General features: G+C 37.2%; 1 protein-coding gene across 1 annotated transcript in view; it reads right to left on the reverse strand.

Moving 5' to 3' along the window:
- Nucleotides 1-622: 622 nt before the first annotated feature.
- syap1 (synapse associated protein 1) overlaps nt 623-18,951 on the reverse strand; it is a 33,655-nt gene continuing 15,326 nt past the window's right edge. Inside the window, exons 3-10 of the mRNA XM_069892447.1 lie at nt 18,200-18,318; nt 16,773-16,839; nt 15,826-15,899; nt 11,024-11,163; nt 9,721-9,869; nt 6,213-6,271; nt 5,936-6,077; nt 623-1,973 (exon numbers count right to left, since the gene is read on the reverse strand). Of these exons, the coding sequence (XP_069748548.1) occupies nt 1,849-1,973; nt 5,936-6,077; nt 6,213-6,271; nt 9,721-9,869; nt 11,024-11,163; nt 15,826-15,899; nt 16,773-16,839; nt 18,200-18,318 (875 nt within the window). The 3' untranslated portion in view covers nt 623-1,848. The remainder of the gene's footprint in view (nt 1,974-5,935; nt 6,078-6,212; nt 6,272-9,720; nt 9,870-11,023; nt 11,164-15,825; nt 15,900-16,772; nt 16,840-18,199; nt 18,319-18,951) is intronic.

Below are 18,951 nucleotides of genomic sequence, written 5' to 3' on the forward strand. Positions count from 1 at the left end.
TACTTCCATGGATTTGGGTTATATTTAACTTTTTCTCCAAATTGCCATGACTAATCTAGTAATTTATCATTGTAACCGAACAAACATTCTTGAACTGATCATTCTTGATGAAGGGCTCAGACGCAAAATGTTAGTTACCTGTTACTTCCCATGGATGCTGCATAACCTGTTGAATTTCTCCAACCTATCTGTGTATTACACTGGACAAATGAGAGTTGTGCAATGAATATTATACAGTAAAATAGGATAGCAATTTTTGTCTCCAAATTTCACATTGAAAATGCTCAGTTAATTTTTTTTTTGGGGGGGGCAGAGGAGGAAAGGTTGGTTAGCAATGGGAAGTCTTTTCAAATAGTATTACATGAACCTATGCGTACAAAAATAAATTCAAATTCTTTTGACAAGTTGTATTTGATGGTTTGATACAGCATTTCCATCAAATTAACAAAAATGTAATGTGAAAAATCTTTTCCCCAATTTGTAACACTATTCATGTTGTTTCCATGGTGCATCAAATAAACCGTTTTGGGGAATAAATGTAAATTAAATTGTTATGTACATACTGATAGCAATGCATTTCAAATTTATTTCTTCAAAGAACTTATAAAAATAGAAAATAAAATTAGTCTGAACAAAACTATTTATTAAGCATTTATAGGTTACATTTTAGCTTGGGAACAATTTTTTTAAATTTTATTTTTACAACTTATAAACAAATTAAGCTTTTATCCCAGCCTGAAAGGTTGTAATGAAACTAAAAGTGCATTTTACTGAAACATCCAAATAGCCTAGTGTTAAAGAGAGAGTAATCTACAAACCAGGCTGAAGGCAATGCAAATATCAATCTCTCTAACATCATTTACACCTTCTTATTAAAACTACTTTAATTCCATTGGTCTTCAAGACAGAAAAGCGAGCAGGTCAATCCAGAACATGTTCACAGGGAAAAATTATCATAGACTTTCCATTGATTTAGATTAAATGTTTTAACCATTTTAACCACAAATGCTACACTACAGAATTATGAAAATGCAAATGTTTTTAATCATCAACAGGTTCCAGAATTCACATGAAGATTCAACTTACTTCAAAAATATAAATAAAGAAAAATTATAAATATCTACATTTCCAGCCTTGCAAGTATGAAGACTAATATTTCTTCACAAAAATCAAATGACAGTTTCTGCAATGTTTGAGGTTTTTTCTTTAAAAAAAATTATCCAAAGACTGATAGACAGAGAAACCACAAAACTAAGGGGTTATCTATTTATTGGACAAACAAAAAATTGATGTTTATCAGATTTTATTTCAGAAAAAAAATTATGTGTTTCACATTATAAATCTCTATTATAGCAGTCAATTTGGATTATTTCTGGGTAAAACACTCTAAAACTAAACAGTTACATCTTCCATGCAATTCCATTTTAAATTCAGATACCCCAGTCATCTGTACACCTAAATTATATCAAACCAGATCTAACCTGAAGGAAAGAATCTAATTTGCATCATCAAATTAGACTGATATGAAAGGCACTATAAAACACCATGCCTACATCATAATTTAACTTGCATCAGATATTTACACCAGTAATGGACTGCATTAAGTGGTATTAATGGCAGATGTAAACACAATGCCCAAATCTTCAACTTTTTTCACCTGCCTTCAGAAGAAAAAGGTTCATTGCTTTGGCTTGTGGAAGACTCATACAAGAAGTCCTATTTTATTCAGATTGATTCCCACAAATGTGTAAAAATTTATGTTTTCAGACGACTGAAGAAAATTCAAGAATCATGCCAGTCCTGCAAGTTCTGTGAAAATGAAAGCTCCAATGTGTCACATTGTTCAATTTAACTATCTGCTTGTAATAGTTTTTCCATCTCCTTAACCCAATTTTCATCTGTTTTTTCGGTCTCAACCAGCACCTCATAATCTTGAAGTTCCTGCTGCAGTTCCTCTTCCCAGTCATCTGATGCTGGTGGAGAAAATTTAAGCTCAAGTATTACAACAAAATATATTTATAGGAAAAAAAACCAGAACCTGCAACATTTTGCTTCATTATTCAGTAACTTTTAGTAAAAGAAATCGATGAATGCAAGAAATAATATTACAAATAGAATTAAGACCAGGAACAGGGTACTTCACCCTCAAGCCTGCTGTTCCATTTAATACAATCATGGCTGAACCAATTATAATCTTGACTCCTATTTTCATCCACTTAGACCATCAGGTAGCATCAATCTCTGCCTTAAACATATTCAAAGATTTTGTTTCCACTGCCCAGAATCATGATACTATAAGACAAAAAAATGTTTCATTTGTCTTAAATGGGTTTTCCTTATTTTTAAAATGTCCTCTAGTTCTTGTTTCCAACCCAGCATATCCCCCAAAAGAGGAAACATCTCTGCAGTTGCAGTCAAAACTCCTTGGAATTTTAGGATTCCCTCTTACTACAGAGGATACAAACCTCACCAGATCCTTTTCTTCATAAGGCAACCTGCCCACTCCCAAGTGTCAGTCTTGCAGCCATCTCCAGACTAGTTTCAATATGTTAACATTCTTCCTTAAATAGACAACATCAGAGTATATGCCAAGTATGGTCGCACCATTGTCCTGCATAACTGAAACATTCAATTCCCCTTGCAATAAAACTGCTAATTATTACAAGTCCTCTGCAGCTCTTCAGTTTGGATGTCATTAATTTTTCCTCACAAAACAGACACATCTCCCCATAATTTAGCCAATTGCCAGATCTTTTCTCACTCACACCTACAAATAAACATTGTGTACAGAACCTTTTTTTATTTGTGTCAGCATGTTTTATAACCAGTGTCAGACCCTGCAACCAGGTAATTTAGAAGAAACGGATGCCAATACTGTCCCCTTAGTACATCACTTGCTGCATAATACCAAATAAGATCCATTTATGATGCCTTAGTTACGATTAGCCAGAATATGTATCAACACTAATACATAAACTCCAAAAGTCCTAGAACATGCGTTTTCCCCCAACCTTTAATGCCACATTTCATCAAACCCTTATAGAAATTCAGGTTTAATACATCCATAATTTTTTTCTTTATTTACACCAGATTACATCTTCAAACAACTTTACTTAATAAGACATATCATTCCCCTTTCACCAAAATATATTGATTTTGTCTGATTGATTTTTTTGTGCCCTATGAGCTATCTGGCCCTTTCTACTTTATGTCTCCCTCTTTTATTAATATAAAGGAACATTGCCATTTTCATCTAAAACTAATGCATCTTACCAGTCACTTTTAAGAATTTAGCATGAAGTCTCTCAGGATCAAGAGTTCAACAAGTACGAAGTGCTTAAACATTTGATTAGAGCTCAAAATGCATCAAAATCAACCGAGTTACAACTAAACAGCAACAGGTTAATTTTATAATGAGTTCATACAAATTTCAGATTTGCTCATCCATAGTCAAGGAAAATAAGACTAATCTCTGTACCTTCCAAGCTAAAGGTTAATGATTATATTCATAACCCACTTACGTTACTGCCTTAATAAAATCATAGACCTTTTAATCTAGGTTTTACCTTAAACAGAAAACTATATACATTTTCCTGTGAATGACCACATCGCAATAACTGGAACATATCACAGAAATATTAAACTGTAGTTGTGGCTTCATAGTAAATGCTTTTAAAAACAAGAATCATCATATAAAAACTGCCTTAAAAGGTAAAATAAATGTCTTTTGTTTAAAATATAATTAATGGTTTAAAAGGAAAAAAATTAACAACAGTACTAAAACAGAGAGATACCGAAATCCATGATAGCCTCAAACTATAGAAAGTCAAGTCTGGGAAATACTTTTAAAAAAACATTATATATGATATATACTGGCTACAGTTTTATATAACACTGATGAAATGTATTGATGATAAAAACCACAATTACAATGCCCTCCATAATGTTTGGTACAAAGATATTTTTTCCCTTTATTGGCTCTTGTGCTCCAGTTTTAAATTCATAATCAAATAATTCACGTGATTAAAGCGCACATTCCAGATTTTATTAAAGTACAAATATGTATATTTAGGTTTGACTAAGCAGAAATTACAGCATTTTTTATACATAGTCCCCTCCTTTTAGGGCACGATAATATTAGGGACATGGTTATGGTATGTTCAGGTTGTTTTTAGTAAGAATTAAATATTATTTAATGCTAACAAGCAGATTCTACAAATTGGAATTTATGGCTGTGAAACTAAAAATGCTGGGCAGATGAATCTGCTGATCAATAACCAGGATTACCAGTCCAGTATGGACACTGCAACTGAAGAAGGCAACAGGAAACCACTTCAGTATTTTTCCCCTGGTTAATCATGAACTCAACATTGACTACGGTCTCAGCTCAAAGATGAAGCCTTCACCGAAGGACAACAGGGGAGGCAACAACTACAATTCGGAGGGTCAGAGATAGGGACGGATGGAGAAACATGATCGCCCACGCCAAAGGGCAAGGCACCTGAATGATTTGTATATTAAAGTACCAGTAATAATGTTTAGTATTTCGTTGCATATCTTTTGCATGCAATGAATGCTTGAAGTCTGTGATTCACAAACATCAACAGATACTGAGCATCTTTTCTGGTGATTCTCTGCCAGGCCCCTCCTGCACCCATCTTCAGCTCCTGCTTGTTTCAGGACATGGGAAGGGTCGGGTGACTGACTTAGCTATTCATTAATTTACCAGATTTTCACTGTAAAGCTCCTTTGTTGCTTTAACAGTATATTTGGGATCATTGTCTTGCTGTAGGATGAAGCACCGTCCAATGAGTTTGGAGGCATTTGCTTGAATTTGAGCAGATATGATGTTTCACCTCAGAATTCATTTTGCTACTGCCATCAGCAGTTACATGATCAATGAAGACAAGTGCACCAGTAACTGTGGCAGCCATATCATCCCCAGGCTGTAACACCCCCACCAATACGTTTCACAGATGAGGTGGTATGCTTTGTACCTTGGGCAGTTCCTCTACACCTCCACACTTTGCTTTTGCCATCACTCTGATAGTTAATTTCGGTCTCATCTGTCAGCAAGACCTTTTTCCAAAAATCTGCAGTCTTAAATATTTATTGGGAAACTAATTTGGCCAACATGTTTCTGTGGCTAATGGTTTGCATCTTGCAGTGTAGCCTCTGCATTTCTGTTCATTAAGTCTTCTGCTGACAGAAGTCATTGATGCTTCCACACCTGCCTCCTCAAGAGCGTTTCTGATCTGTCGGACAAGCAATTTGGGATTTTTCTTCATTATGATAATTCTTCTGTCATTAGCAATGGAGGTCCTCCTTGGCCTTCCAGTTCCTTTGCAAGTTCTGACCTCACTAGTATGCCCTTTCTTCTTAATGAAGCTCCAAACAGTTGATTTTGGTGATCTTAAGGTTTCTTGTTTTTCAGCCTCGTAATGGCTTCTTTGACTTTCATTGGCACAACTCTGGTCCTCATTTTGAAAAATGGCAACTACAGACTTCAAAGGTCACCAGAAGCTTTGAGGAAAGCCTAACTCTCTTATACCTGCACCAATGAAGCGATTAAACCTATCTGAGTACTCACAAACACCTGTGAAGTCAAATGTCCCAAACATTATGGTGCCCTAAAATGAGGGAACTTTGCTGTAATTTCACTTAAACCAAAATGTACACCAATAACCTTGAATAAAATCTGGAATATGCACTTTAATCGCATGTGAACGGTTTGATTACAAATTTAAAACTGTGGAGCACAGGGACAAATCAAGGGGAAAAAAGTGTCTGTCCCAAACATTATAGAGGGTCCTGTAAATCTTCATGTGCAATACACAAAAGTGCTGGAGAAATGAATTAAATCAATTTTTTTTGGGAAGAAAAATACTGAAATGAAAGTTCAGGCAGCAATTTCTATTTAGTTTGTATAACCCACCTTCTTTGGAATCACCATCCTTTTTATCCAAAACCAACTGCTCAATTTCCTTCCGTAGATCCTCTTGGTTCAGATTGCACCCATCATAAGTATCGCTAATGAATTCAGTTGCGCCTGGACTTGTAGAAATTTCTTCCTCCTCCTGAAAGGAGGGATCAAGAAATAAAATCTTTTGTTCAGTTTTATTTCATGAAGAAGCAATAAGAAGTTTATGTTGTTTAGATAAAGCAAAGCATTAAGTGAAGTAACGAACCATTCACATTTAAATACAAATTACCTCTTGAGACTCTGCCTGAGTATTGATTGGAAATGGCGGTGTTTTTGATCTTATAATTTCTGAAAAGTCAAAAAAACATTAGTATAAATCATTCTAACCTGAACGATAATTATTTACAGAGATCCTCATAATCTAATGCAAGTGATAAAATAGGAATTTCTAAGACATTTAATTCAGATGGTACACAGGGATTCAAACCAGTAATCAGTGCTAAATACTCCCAATTTGCCATGATCTGAAAAGTTGGCATTCATGACCAAATCCATCTTAAATAATCACAATTATATTTTAGCAATTAGGGCTCATATCATTTAAGATTCTTGACTATACAGTACCACCCTGATTATCTGAAATGGTTGGGACTGGACCTATTTTGGATACATGATATTTTTGAATAACTGGTCATTTATTTAAAAAAGAACTACCCAGTAGCAACAGCAAATTATTTGTAACAGTGTTTAACCAACAACAAAGGAAGGCTTTTTAAGCATGAAATGTTTAATTCCCACCAAAAATCAACCTGAACAAAATAAAGACAAATCTAACACCAAAAACTCAAAATTATACTCAGAGGTTTTACCAGAATTCCCAATTTTTTTAAACCATTGATGTCACTTTGTTTTTGAAAAAAAATTTGATTTTTGATGGTTTCAGATATCCTAATTTATCTGAAATTTTTTGGAGGCGAAATTATGTCATTTCGGCTTCAGAATATTTCAGATAAATTATGATTTTTGATTTTTCTGAAATCCTCAATTACCCTCGAAAAATTTGCAGCCAAACAAACATCACTTTCAGTTGCAAAAAAATTTCAGATAACTGAGGATTTCGGATAATTGGAGTTGTACTGTATTCTAGTATATTTTACAAATCCTGAAATAAGGTAATAGTTTACCTGCTAGAAGAATCCAGATAACACTCACCCCAATGTGAAATATTTTCCCCCGCACATCAAGGCCATAATTACATAAATTGAACTGACAAGCGAAGCAGAATTATTTTTTTCAGGATGCCTGGTGTTAATTAAAAAATGGCATGTTTCGCAGCCAGTTGTAGATAATTGAATCTCCACTTCAACAATCAATCAAAAATTACTGGATGGGGGTAATGGAGACAGTTTATCAAATGGATATGATTTAATAGATAAACAATAATCCAAAAAAATAGGTAGTATTTTTTTTTAAAGTATACACCTTTTAAATGACTACATACAGGTCCCATTGCAGGAAAATCTGGCAGCATCTTTTAACTGGGAGACAAATTTAGTTTTTATTCCCTACTCAGGCTCATGTTAAATGTACAAGGAGTGTTGGAAGTAGAAAAAGACTTTAAAAGATGCAGTTCAAAATGAAATGGAAACAATTGGAAAATAGAAAAGTGTGCAGAAAAACAAGTTCACAAATGGAGGCTTAATAGAACATTACAGCACCATACAGGCCCTTCAGCCTACAACATTGCAATGACCTATATCTACAAAACTAAACCCTCCCTACCTCATAACCCTCCATTTTTCCATCATCTGTCTAAGAGTGTCTTAAATGCCCCTATTGTTCCAGCCTCAACTACTACATCTGGCAATCATTCCAGGCATCCACAACTCTGTTTAAAAAAAAAATTACCCCGATGCCTCGCCTAAATTTCCCTCCCTTCAGTTTGAACAGATGTCCTCTGATATTTGCTACTCCTACCCTTAACTATGCCTCTCAATCTATTAAGTCACCTCTCATCCTTCACTCTTAAAAAGTCATAGCTCTGGTAACCTTGCTTCTTCCAACACATTTTCCAATGAGGAGACTAGAACTGAACACAATATTCTAAGTATGGTCCAGCCAGATTTATAGAGTTGCATCATTATCTCACGACACCTGAACTTAATTCCCCCGATTAATGAAGATCAGAATACCATAAGCCTTCTTAACTGTCCTGTCAACCTGCACAGCGAGCTTAAGAGAGCTATGGATCCTGTTCATGCATACCAAAAAAGTATCCTATCATTAACCATGTACTCTGCCTTCAAGTTTGACCTGCCAAAATGCACCCCTACCTCACACTTATCCGGATTGAACATTAGCCACATTTCCGCCCAACTCTGCATCCTGTCTATATCCTGTTGTATCCTAAGACAGCCTTCAACACTATCCACAACATTGCCATCCTTCACATAGTCTGCAAACTTTCTGACCCATCCCTCTACTTCTTTGTCCAAGCCATTTATAAAAATCAGAAAAAGCAGGGGCCCCAGAAGAGTGAGGAGCTCCACTAGTCACTGGCCTCCAGGAAGAATACTTTCTGTCCACTACTACTCTCTGCTTTCTACAGGGAAACCAATTCTGCATCCAAACAGCCAAGTTTCCATAGACCCCTTCATGACTTTCTGAAAGCATCTCCCATGGGGGACCTTGTCAAATGTCTCACTAAAATCCATATAACCCACATCTACCACCCTATCTTCAACAATTTCTTTTGTTAGTTCTACAAAAATTTCAATTAGGCTTGTGTGGCATGAACTTCCCTTCATATGCTGACTATCCCTGAAAAGACTGTACTTCTCAAAATATTTGTAAATCATGTCTTTAAGAATCCTCTCCATTAGTTTGCCCACTACTGATGCAAGACTCATTAGCCGACAATTCCCTGGATTTTCCCTATTACATTTTATAAACAAGGGGACAACCTTTGCCATTCTCCAATCCTCCAGCACCTCCGCCGTGGCCAAGGAAAACGCAAAGATCATTGCCCCAGTAATCTCTTCCTTCCCTTCCCATAGCAATCTGGTCTGGTCCTGGGGACTTATCAATCCTGATGTTTTTAAGATCCAGCACTTCATCTTTCTTAATCTCAACATAGTTCAGCACATAAGCTTGTTCAATTCTGAGCTCACCTTGACCAAAATCCTTTGGTGGATACTGAAGTATTCATTTAAGACCACCCAAACCTCCTCTGCCTCCAAGCATAGCTCCTTAATCCTCAAGTGGCCCTACCTTCACTCTCATCATCCTTCTATTCTTTGTGTAACTTTAGGGTTTTCCTTAATCCTACTTGCCAAGGCCTTCTTGTGTCCTCCTCTAGCTCTCTTAAGTTCTTTTCTAAAGTTCCTTCCTGGCTACCATATAATTCTCATGGGCCCCTTCCTATTTTTGTGCTTCCTAAATCTTCCTCTTAATTAGCTGACTCATCTGTTTTGTCAGCCAGTTCCTTATGCCTACCATTTGTTTGCTGTCTCAGTGGACAAACCTATCCAGAATGCCATGCAATTGGTCCCTAAACATCCTCTTCATTGCTTCTGTGCTTTCTCCCAAAATCATATATTCTAAATATCTACTCTCCCTCATTCTTTCCTCATTCCATCATAATTACCCCTTCCCCAATTAAGCACTTCTCCATTTTGTCTGCATTTATCCTTGTCCCTAGCTATGCTAAAGCTCAAGGAGTTGTGATCACTATCACCGAAATGCTCCCCCACTGAGAGATCTGTCCAATTTGTCCAAACTCTGCAAACTCCCATTACCTGTAAAATGGGGATCATCTACATTGCCATCTTCCCTCTCCTCCTGGTCAACTGCCTGTTGTTGAGCAGCTAAAGCAGTAAGCTGTGCTGATTGTTTGATAAGTGACACTCTGTAAAAGTAGTTTCTCCAGAATACTTCTTCCTTTACTCTGAAATAGAAACAGGTCAGCAAAAATGCAAAGCACTGTACTTTAGAAAGAACAGATTTCAATCTTCAAAAGGAAAACTTCTTATACAACAGCTAGAGGAGTGTTCCACCACAAGACACAGCTGTCAAAATGAAGCAAAGTCAATGATCATATTTTTCCCCAATGGCATTTATACAAGTAGCTAATTTTTTTTTAATGTCAAACCTTTTTAAAAAAAACTTCCCAAGGAGGAAACTATTTTTGATAATCTTGGAAAGTCACCAGGATTTCCCTGTTTGACCTATGAGGCCTTGCAGTTTCTAGTATTTAAGATGCACTATGGTCGTTGAGTTTTTGTTTTAATTACAAAGTACCTGTTTAGCTTCAGCAAGTAAGAATTTTGGTGCATATGCACATTGGACAATGGACGTGACAATAAACAATGTCAAAAGAGGTGCTACACTCTTAAAGGCAACATCTCTTGATCACTCTCTAAATAGTCTCAACAAATTCTAATTGGCAAATTGCAACAAAAAGATGAAAAATTCTTTGGCAAAATATTTAGATTGTGCTTTATGGTATTAAAGAGCAGAAAAACATAGCCAAAAGATTGTAACTTGTTAGACTACTACACAAAGGCAACTCTCATTAAAAAACAAAAAGTCATGAAGCAGGGCTTCAACCTGAAGCTTTGACAACTCTTTGGATTCAAATGCTGCACAACCCACTGAGTTTCTCCAGTTCTTTGAAATTTTATTCAGCCCAGCATATGCAGTTAATGGTGTCTCCAGCCCTTCTACACTTTCTTTAGTCCATGAACAAAAAAAATGGGTAATTATAATTAACTATTTATCTATCTTTTGTATTCTCACCCACTACAACAATCATGTTCTATTCTCCATAATTTTACTCGGTGAAACTATGCCCAATTGATCAGGCTGTCCCAGATAGTCACTGCTTATTTGTAACTAGATAATTTCCTAACTGCTCCAATGCAAATTTGCAACTCGCCTTTCCAGCCGTATAGAAATAGTGAATTCTAATTTTGTACATGAACTATATGCACAAAGGGACATCCAACAAGTTATGCAAAGAGTAATAAAATGATTGTGTTGACCTTTGCTCTGCTCTGGTTTTTTTGTATAACATAGCAAAAGCTTAATTGTAGGACTTACAGCTTTGGAACAAGATCAAATCGCATTCTGTTAAGGAGCTCATCTTCCTGAAGCATCACAGCAGCAACTGGATACATCTGATCAAAGTCAAAATTAAATTGAACACCTGCTGGAGGGTCTCGCAGAAAATTTCTCCTCTCCTGTGAACACAAACTCAGTTTACCTTTTCAAATAAGATATTAAAAAATACTAGGGGATGCATTGAAACCATTTAAAACCATATCTTTAAATTACTACAGTGAAACACAGAAAAAAAATCTTTCTTGCAATAGTAAAATCACCCTCTCGGTAAGTTCGGATAGACAGACGACAATAACTTTGAATGTTTATTGTAAAAACTAAAGTACTCTGAACATTTTACATTTGGTTTGCAAGATGAATAAAATCATCAGGTATCCAAAGATTTCATACTAATAATTATAACGTGATACAGAAGTTAGTAGGGATGAGGTCCTGAAACAGGATTATGTGGAATTAGGTAGGAAGTTAAAAAATAGGACCTCCAAGGTAGTAATCTCTGGATTGCTGGCAGTGCCACGCGCTAGTGAGAGTAGAAATAGGAGGATGTGGAGGATGAATGCGTGGCTAAAGAGATGGTGCAGGGGGCAAGGGATAAGATTTCCGGATCATTGGGATCTCTTCTGGGGAAGGTCGGACCTGCACAAAAGGGACGGACTCCACTTGAACTGGAGGGGGTCCAATGTGCTAGCAAGCAGATTTGCTAGAGCAGTGGGGGAAGGTTTAAACTAGTTTGGCAGGGGGTGGGGATCAGAGTGTGAGAGCAGTGTCAAGGGAGCATGGCCACCTAGATAGGAATAATAACAATAAAATAGGTAGGATGGAGATTAGGGTAAAAGGTAGAAAAGAGAATATAGGTGGGGGTCATTCTCTGAAATGCATATATTTTAATGCAAGAAGCATAGTGAATAAGGTAGATGAGCTTAGAGCATGGACAGATACTTGGGGTCATGATATTGTGGGAATTAGTAAGACCTGGCTACAGGAGGGGCAGGACTGGCAACTTAATATTCCAGGATACATTTGTTTTAGATGTGATAGATCAGGGGGTAAAAAAGGGGGAGGAGTTGCTCTGCTTGTAAAGGAGGACATTACTGCCGTGAGGTGGCAGGATGGTCTGGAGGGATCGTCCAGTGAGGCTGTTTGGGTGGAATTGAGGGGTGAAGGAGGCATGAGGATGCTAATAGGGGTGTATTACAGACCGCCAAATGGGCCAAGAGAATTAGAGGAACAAATTTGTAGGGAGATAACGTGTATGTGTGAGAATCATAAGGTAGTGATCATGGGAGATTTTAACTTCCCTCACATTGATTGGGATACCCACACAGTTAGAGGGTAGGATGTTTAAATGTGTTCAAGATTGTTTTCTAAATCAATTAGTAGAAGAACCGATTTGGGTCGGTGTAATACTGGATCTCCTGTTAGGGAACGAGCTAGGTCAGGTATGGGACATTAATGTTGGAGAACAACTTGGGTCTAGTGATCATAACTCTGTTAGTTTTTGGTTAGTTTTAGGGAAGAGCAAAGAGGGGCCTAAAGTTGAGGTTCTGGATTGGAGAAGAGCAAATTTCGAAAGAATAAGAAGGGATTTGGGGAGTATTGAGTGGGACAGGATATTTTCAGGTAAAGATGTAAATGGCAAATGGAGGTTATTCAAAAAAGAAATTTTGAGGGTACAGAGCAGATATTAACCAGTGAGGATCAAAGGAAAGGCTGGAAGTCATAGGGAGGCTTAGTTTTCGAAGAATATTGGAAATTTGGTTAAGAGAAAAAGGGAGGTGTACAAGAGGTATAAAGAGCAGGGAGCTGAGAATTTGAAGGAGGACTACAAGGAGTGTAGAAGCAATCTTAAGAAAGAAATTAGAAAGGCCAAAAATAGGCACAAAGAGGCTTTGGCAGACAGAGTAAAAATAAATCCAAAGGGTTTCTATAGGTACATTAAAAGTAAAAGATTAGTGAGGGATAAAATTAGACCCCTTGCAGATAGCGAGGGTAGGCTGAGTGAGAAGTCAGAGGAAATGGGGGAAATTTTGAATGATTTATTTGCCTTGGTATTCACTAGGGAAAAAATATTGAACCAGTTGAAGTAAAGAAAAATAGTGGGGAGGTCATGAAGCATATAAGGATAACCGAGGAGGTAGTGATGGCTGTGTTGAAAAAGATAAAGGTGGATAAATCTCCAGGACTGGACAAAAATTCCCAAGGACACTCAGGGAGGCTTGTGGACAGATAGTGGGGCCATTAACAGAGATATTTAGGATGTCACTGGCCACAGGGGTAGTGCCAAAGGATTGGAGGGTTGCGCATGTGGTTCCGCTGTTTAAGAAAGGGTCCAAATGTAAACCTGGGAATTATCGGCCCGTAAGTCTGACGTCTGTGGTGGGCAAGTTGATGGAAAGTGTTCTATGGGATGGTATTTACAAATATTTGGAGGTACAGGGATTGATAGGGAGTAATCAGCATGGTTTTGTCAGGGGTAGATCATGCTTGATTAATCTGATTGAGTTTTTCGAGGGGGTTTCAAAAAAGGTTGATGAAGAGAAAGCTGTGGATGTTGTCTATTTAGACTTTAGTAAAGCTTTTGACAAAGTTCCCCACAAGAGGTTAGGAAAAAAGGTGGAGGCATTAGGTATAAATAAGGAGGTAGTGAAATGAATTCAGAAATGGTTGGATGGAAGGTGTCAGAGAGTAGTGGTAGAAAATTGTTTGTCCAATTGAGGCCGGTGACTAGTGGAGTTCCTCAGGGATCGGTCCTGGGTCCACTGTTGTTTGTTATATATATTAACGATCTGGAAGTCGGGGTGGAGAGTTGGGTAAGCAAGTTTGCGGATGATACAAAGATTGGTGGTGTTGTGGACAGTGAGGAAGATTACCGTAGATTAAAAGGTGATTTAGGAAGGCTGGAGGTGTGGGCTGAGAATTGGCTGATGGAATTTAATACAGATAAATGTGAGGTGTTACATTTTGTAAAGGCAAATCAAAATTGGTCACATGCATTAAATGGTAGGCTATTGAGATGTGCAGAGCAACAAAGGGATTTAGGAGTGGTGGTAAATAGTACCCTCAAGGCTGATACTCAGGTAGATGGTGTGAAGAAGGCATTTGGAATGTTGGCCTTCATAAATCGGAGTATTGAATTCAAGAGTAGGGAGGTTATGATGAAATTGTACAAGGCATTGGTGAGGCCAAATTTGGAGTACTGTGTACAGTTTTGGTCACCAAATTATAGGAAAGATATAAACAAAATAGAGAGAGTGCAGAGAAGGTTCACGAGAATGTTGACAGGATTTCAAGGTTTGAGTTACAGGGAAAGGTTGTGCAGACTAGGGCTTTTTTCTCTGGAGCGTAGAAGATTGAGGGGGGACTTGATAGAGGTGTTTAAGATTTTAAAAGGGACAGACAGAGTAAATGTGGATAGGATTTTTCAATTAAGAGTGGGGGAGATTCAAACTAGAGGGCATGGTTTAAGATTGAAGGGGGAGAATTATAAGAGGAACATGAGGGGAAATTTATTTATGCAAAGGGTGGTAGGGATGTGGAATGAGCTTCCGGCAGACGTGGTCGAGGCGGGATCATTGGTTACATTTAAGGAAAGACTGGATAGTTACATGGAGAGGAGAGGACTGGAGGGGTATGGACCGGGTGCTGGTCAGTGGGACTAGGAGGTGGGGATTTGTTACGGCATGGACTAGTAAGGCCGAACTGGCTTGTTCTATGCTGTAAGTGGTTATATGTTTATCACTGAGCCACAGTTTAATCTATCTTGTGGCTCCAGACAATGGGCTTCTTGTCATGTTTTGTGCATATTCTAGGTAAATAATTTGGGCAAAAATTACAGATCATCCGAGTTATGAATGCCTGACATGGAAACCCCATACAAGTAAGCAGTTGGGAGACCAGTGGGGTGGGTGGCACTGAATTTGCCAGCTATGGGAATCTGCAGGCATCTTCTGCCAGATGGGGATAGGGGATTTCTGTGGGCCTTCTCTTTGAATCCCCCAATCCTTTATCTCAAGCTGTAGCAACCTGAAGTTTGGTTGAATAGAGCTGGGCACACTGAGCAGACTTAGTCATTCAGCTAGTCAATGAAGCTGGCTGGCAACTGCTCCTCCCCTACCTGGTCACTTTCCCATTGTTCATTTTTGATTTGCAAACAGTTGCTAGCCATGAGCACTAATGATGCCGGGGGACTTCTTGTACTGGTGACAAAGGTTGGGATGACAAAAATGAGACTGAACTAACTTTTACCTTGATGTAGGAAAATATGGGCTGGGTATCATGGTGGTGGGGGGGGGGGGGTGGGGGGGGGGGGGGGGGCGGTGAACAAAATCTAAAATTGTATGTTTTATTTAAAATTGTCCAATTCTAGGACATATAATGTATTCTCAAAAGAAATTGAAACTTTATGCAACTTAGTCTGATTTTTCAGTAAAACTCAGACAAGCCATGATCTGACAATTTGGAAATCCCAATCTGGTTATCCTGGTTCTGTTTCCTGCATGCCCTCAACTTAGCTGGCTCCACCTCCCACGCTCCCTTGAACCATGCAGATATTTTTCCCTGCATGCTCTTGAAATGGTGTAACATCTAAAAATAAGTGATTTAGAAGTGTTGGAGGATTAGTAGAAATAATATTTCAAGGTCTGGAAAAGCAGCTCTTCCATAATCAAAGTCCTGAGTGTGCCAGATTAACAGTTTTGCAGTACATTCACACCTGCAGTCCCAGATAATTTAACATTACCTCCATAAATCCATCTAAAAATGTAACAAATAATCAGACATACTGCTGACAATGCTAAAATTTGCTGCTGAATAGTTTCTTCCTCACTGTATCCAACCCAAGGAGGTACTGCAGCATCTGTAAATACAAAGTATTGCTTACAATAGCATTTTACTTAATTAATAAAACCTTAGCCTTAAGCTATAAATGTGAAGCCTATATTGAATTTCTAATTTTAGTGAAATGATTTAATGTATAAACATTTCAGACCAAATTTTCACAACTTCTGCATTTTTCTAGGTTTAATGAGTTTGCAAACCAAATACCACAAAGGCCAAGGGAGATAATTCGCCTAAATATTTCTCAAACAGGATAACTATCAAAACTTTCATTGTAAGGAATAAAAATTTAATACATCTGAATCTTTTTGAAAAGTGATCAATAATTTCAAAGAAAAATGGGCATTTCCGGAAATTATTCCTAAAGCACATGAAAAGTATAAGAATGCCACAGAATAAAAATGAAGTTTCTTCAGTCACCTAGAATCACGTTGAACACTTTTACTGACTACCTGACAATGAGATTACGGTGGTCAGATGGAATAGCGTTCCTATTTTCATTAGAATTTTATTTCCTGAACTAATATTTTATATTGAGTTTTTCCAAACATCTCTTTACATTACTAGAATTATTTGAATCCCTGTTTATTTTTAGCTGATAGTAAATAGTGACTATCTTAAAAGCATATAGTCCTTGAAGAAGAGATGATTAAAAAAAAAATATCGCTGCTAACAAAAAGCAGACAGTGGAAAATCTAAATTATTTTAGTACATACTAATTATTTTCAACGTGCAGTAAACGAGGATGTCCAAATTATTTGATCAAATGTATCAAAGCGAAACAAGTACAAAAGGTGAATGCAGAATTTGAAAGATCTTCACAAATCAAATATTCAATATTCTAAGATGTAAACAGATAAAAAATGCATAATATGAGAAAAGTAGTAAGTACCTGTTTTCTTTACAAGCTTTTCTTGCACAAACTTCTCTTGTTCCTTTTGGAAATCCCCAATGATGGTCTAAGGCATGAAAAAAAAAATTATTTACAACCATACTCAAGGATAACATTTGAACAAGGCTTATTAACTTGAATAAAATTTAATCCCAGATACCCAGGGAATTCAGCAAACAATGAGCAAGAAAGATAGATCAGACTGCATTCATGGAGAGAAATGGTCATGTAATGTTAAGAGTTTGGACTCTTTATCGAGAATTGCTTCCCATGGATGTTTCCCGACTCGCTGAGTTCCTCCAGCTTCTCATTCTTTGTTCAAGATTCCACCCTGTGCAGTTCTTGTGTTTCTCTTTTTTATCCAGGAAATTCATCTTCATATATCAATAATATACTTTATAAACAATTGCTGACAAACTAAAATAGTTTTTAAAACAATGTAGAAAATGTAGAAAATGGTGGTATTATTCTGAAAATAAAAATGAAATTCAAGTTGTAACTATAATGTGAATCAGGTTCAGCAAAGTCACGAAACTAACCTTTAGTAAATTCATGTTCTTTTAAATCATTATTATACAGGAATTTATATATTTTTTTAAAATGGAGAACTAATAATTTGTTATTTTCAATATAATGCACGTAAAACTAAATAGTAAATTGGATTTCTACAATCTAACATTGTTTTGAGAATTATTTCTAAAGTGGGCAACATTTTCAAATTGAAATCATAAAATTTACTTTCATTTAAGTTCTCTGTGGTTTAAAAATGGACTTCGTTTAGAGAACAAGATTAAAGATTTAAAAAAAAATTATTGTCACTATTTATAAAACATCTTCAATTTTGCCAATTGTAAATACACAAAAGATCTTACAAATCAAAGGTGAAGGTGGGTGGGGAATAATTAAATTCTACCGATGGACAAGTCTGTTATGTTGGTTCTTGGAAAATGACCATGCACTTTCTGGAAGAAACCAAGGCAAAATCCCCAGTCTTAGCTCCTTGTGAACTTAAAGGACATATCAACTCCGCTGGTTCCCAAATCTGTATCACAGAACAAGAGCAGGAGACATGGGAATTTTCAGATTTCTCTTTCCCTTTTCATCCGCCCCCGCCCCCCCCCCCTTACTTTCAACTGCCCTACTTAGTTGATTGAGGTGCTTGCATGGTATTAATTGGGTGGGAAGTTCATGAATTCAGTGTTAATTAAGCAAGGTGATTCAAGGTCATGATTTTCTTTCTCCTTTTTTATGAGCAGTTCGGACATCTACTGTTTACTGGCTAGGACAGTAAAAAACACTTCTCCAAATATATCAAAATATTTCCACAACCGGCTCTGGTGGCTACAATAATTCAAGACTGATTAATACTTAACATCTGTGTATTGTTGAAATTCAGTTTAATGTTATTTCTCTGAAAAGGTACAAACCTTGTCAATCACATCATCAATATTTCCTTCTTCCACAGATTTCTTTATAGTTTGCGCAGTTTCAACCACCGATTCAGATATCTTTTTTGTAGCGGCAGTGGCAAAACTGAACAGATAATCTGAGTAGGATAAAAAAAAATATTGCAATAAAACTTTCCAGATATAACCACATAACCACTTACAGCACAGAACAGGCCAGTTCGGCCCTGCTAGTCCATGCCGTAACAAATCCCCACCCTCCTAGTCCCACTGACCAGCACCCGGTCCATACCCCTCCAGTCCTCTCCTCTCCATGTAACTATCCAGTCTATCCTTAAATGTAACCAATGATCCCGCCTCAACCACGTCTGCCGGAAGCTCATTCCACATCCCTACCACCCTTTGCGTAAAGAAATTTCCCCTCATGATCCCCTTATAATTCTCCCCCTTCAATCTTAAACCATGCCCTCTAGTTTGAATCTCCCCCACTCTTAATTGAAAAAGCCTATCCACATGTACTCTGTCTGTCCCCTTTAAAATCTTAAACACCTCTATCAAGTCCCCCCTCAACCTTTTACACTCCAGAGAAAAAAGCCCCAGTCTGCACAACCTTTCCCTGTAACTCAAACCTTGAAATCCTGTCAACATTCTCGTGAACCTTCTCTGTACTCTCTCTATTTTGTTTATATCTTTCCTATAATTTGGTGACCAAAACTGTACACAGTACTCCAAATTTGGCCTCACCAATGCCTTGTACAATTTCATCATAACCT

The sequence above is a fragment of the Narcine bancroftii genome, chromosome 7 (genome assembly GCF_036971445.1).
Source record: "Narcine bancroftii isolate sNarBan1 chromosome 7, sNarBan1.hap1, whole genome shotgun sequence".
NCBI lineage: Eukaryota > Metazoa > Chordata > Chondrichthyes > Torpediniformes > Narcinidae > Narcine > Narcine bancroftii.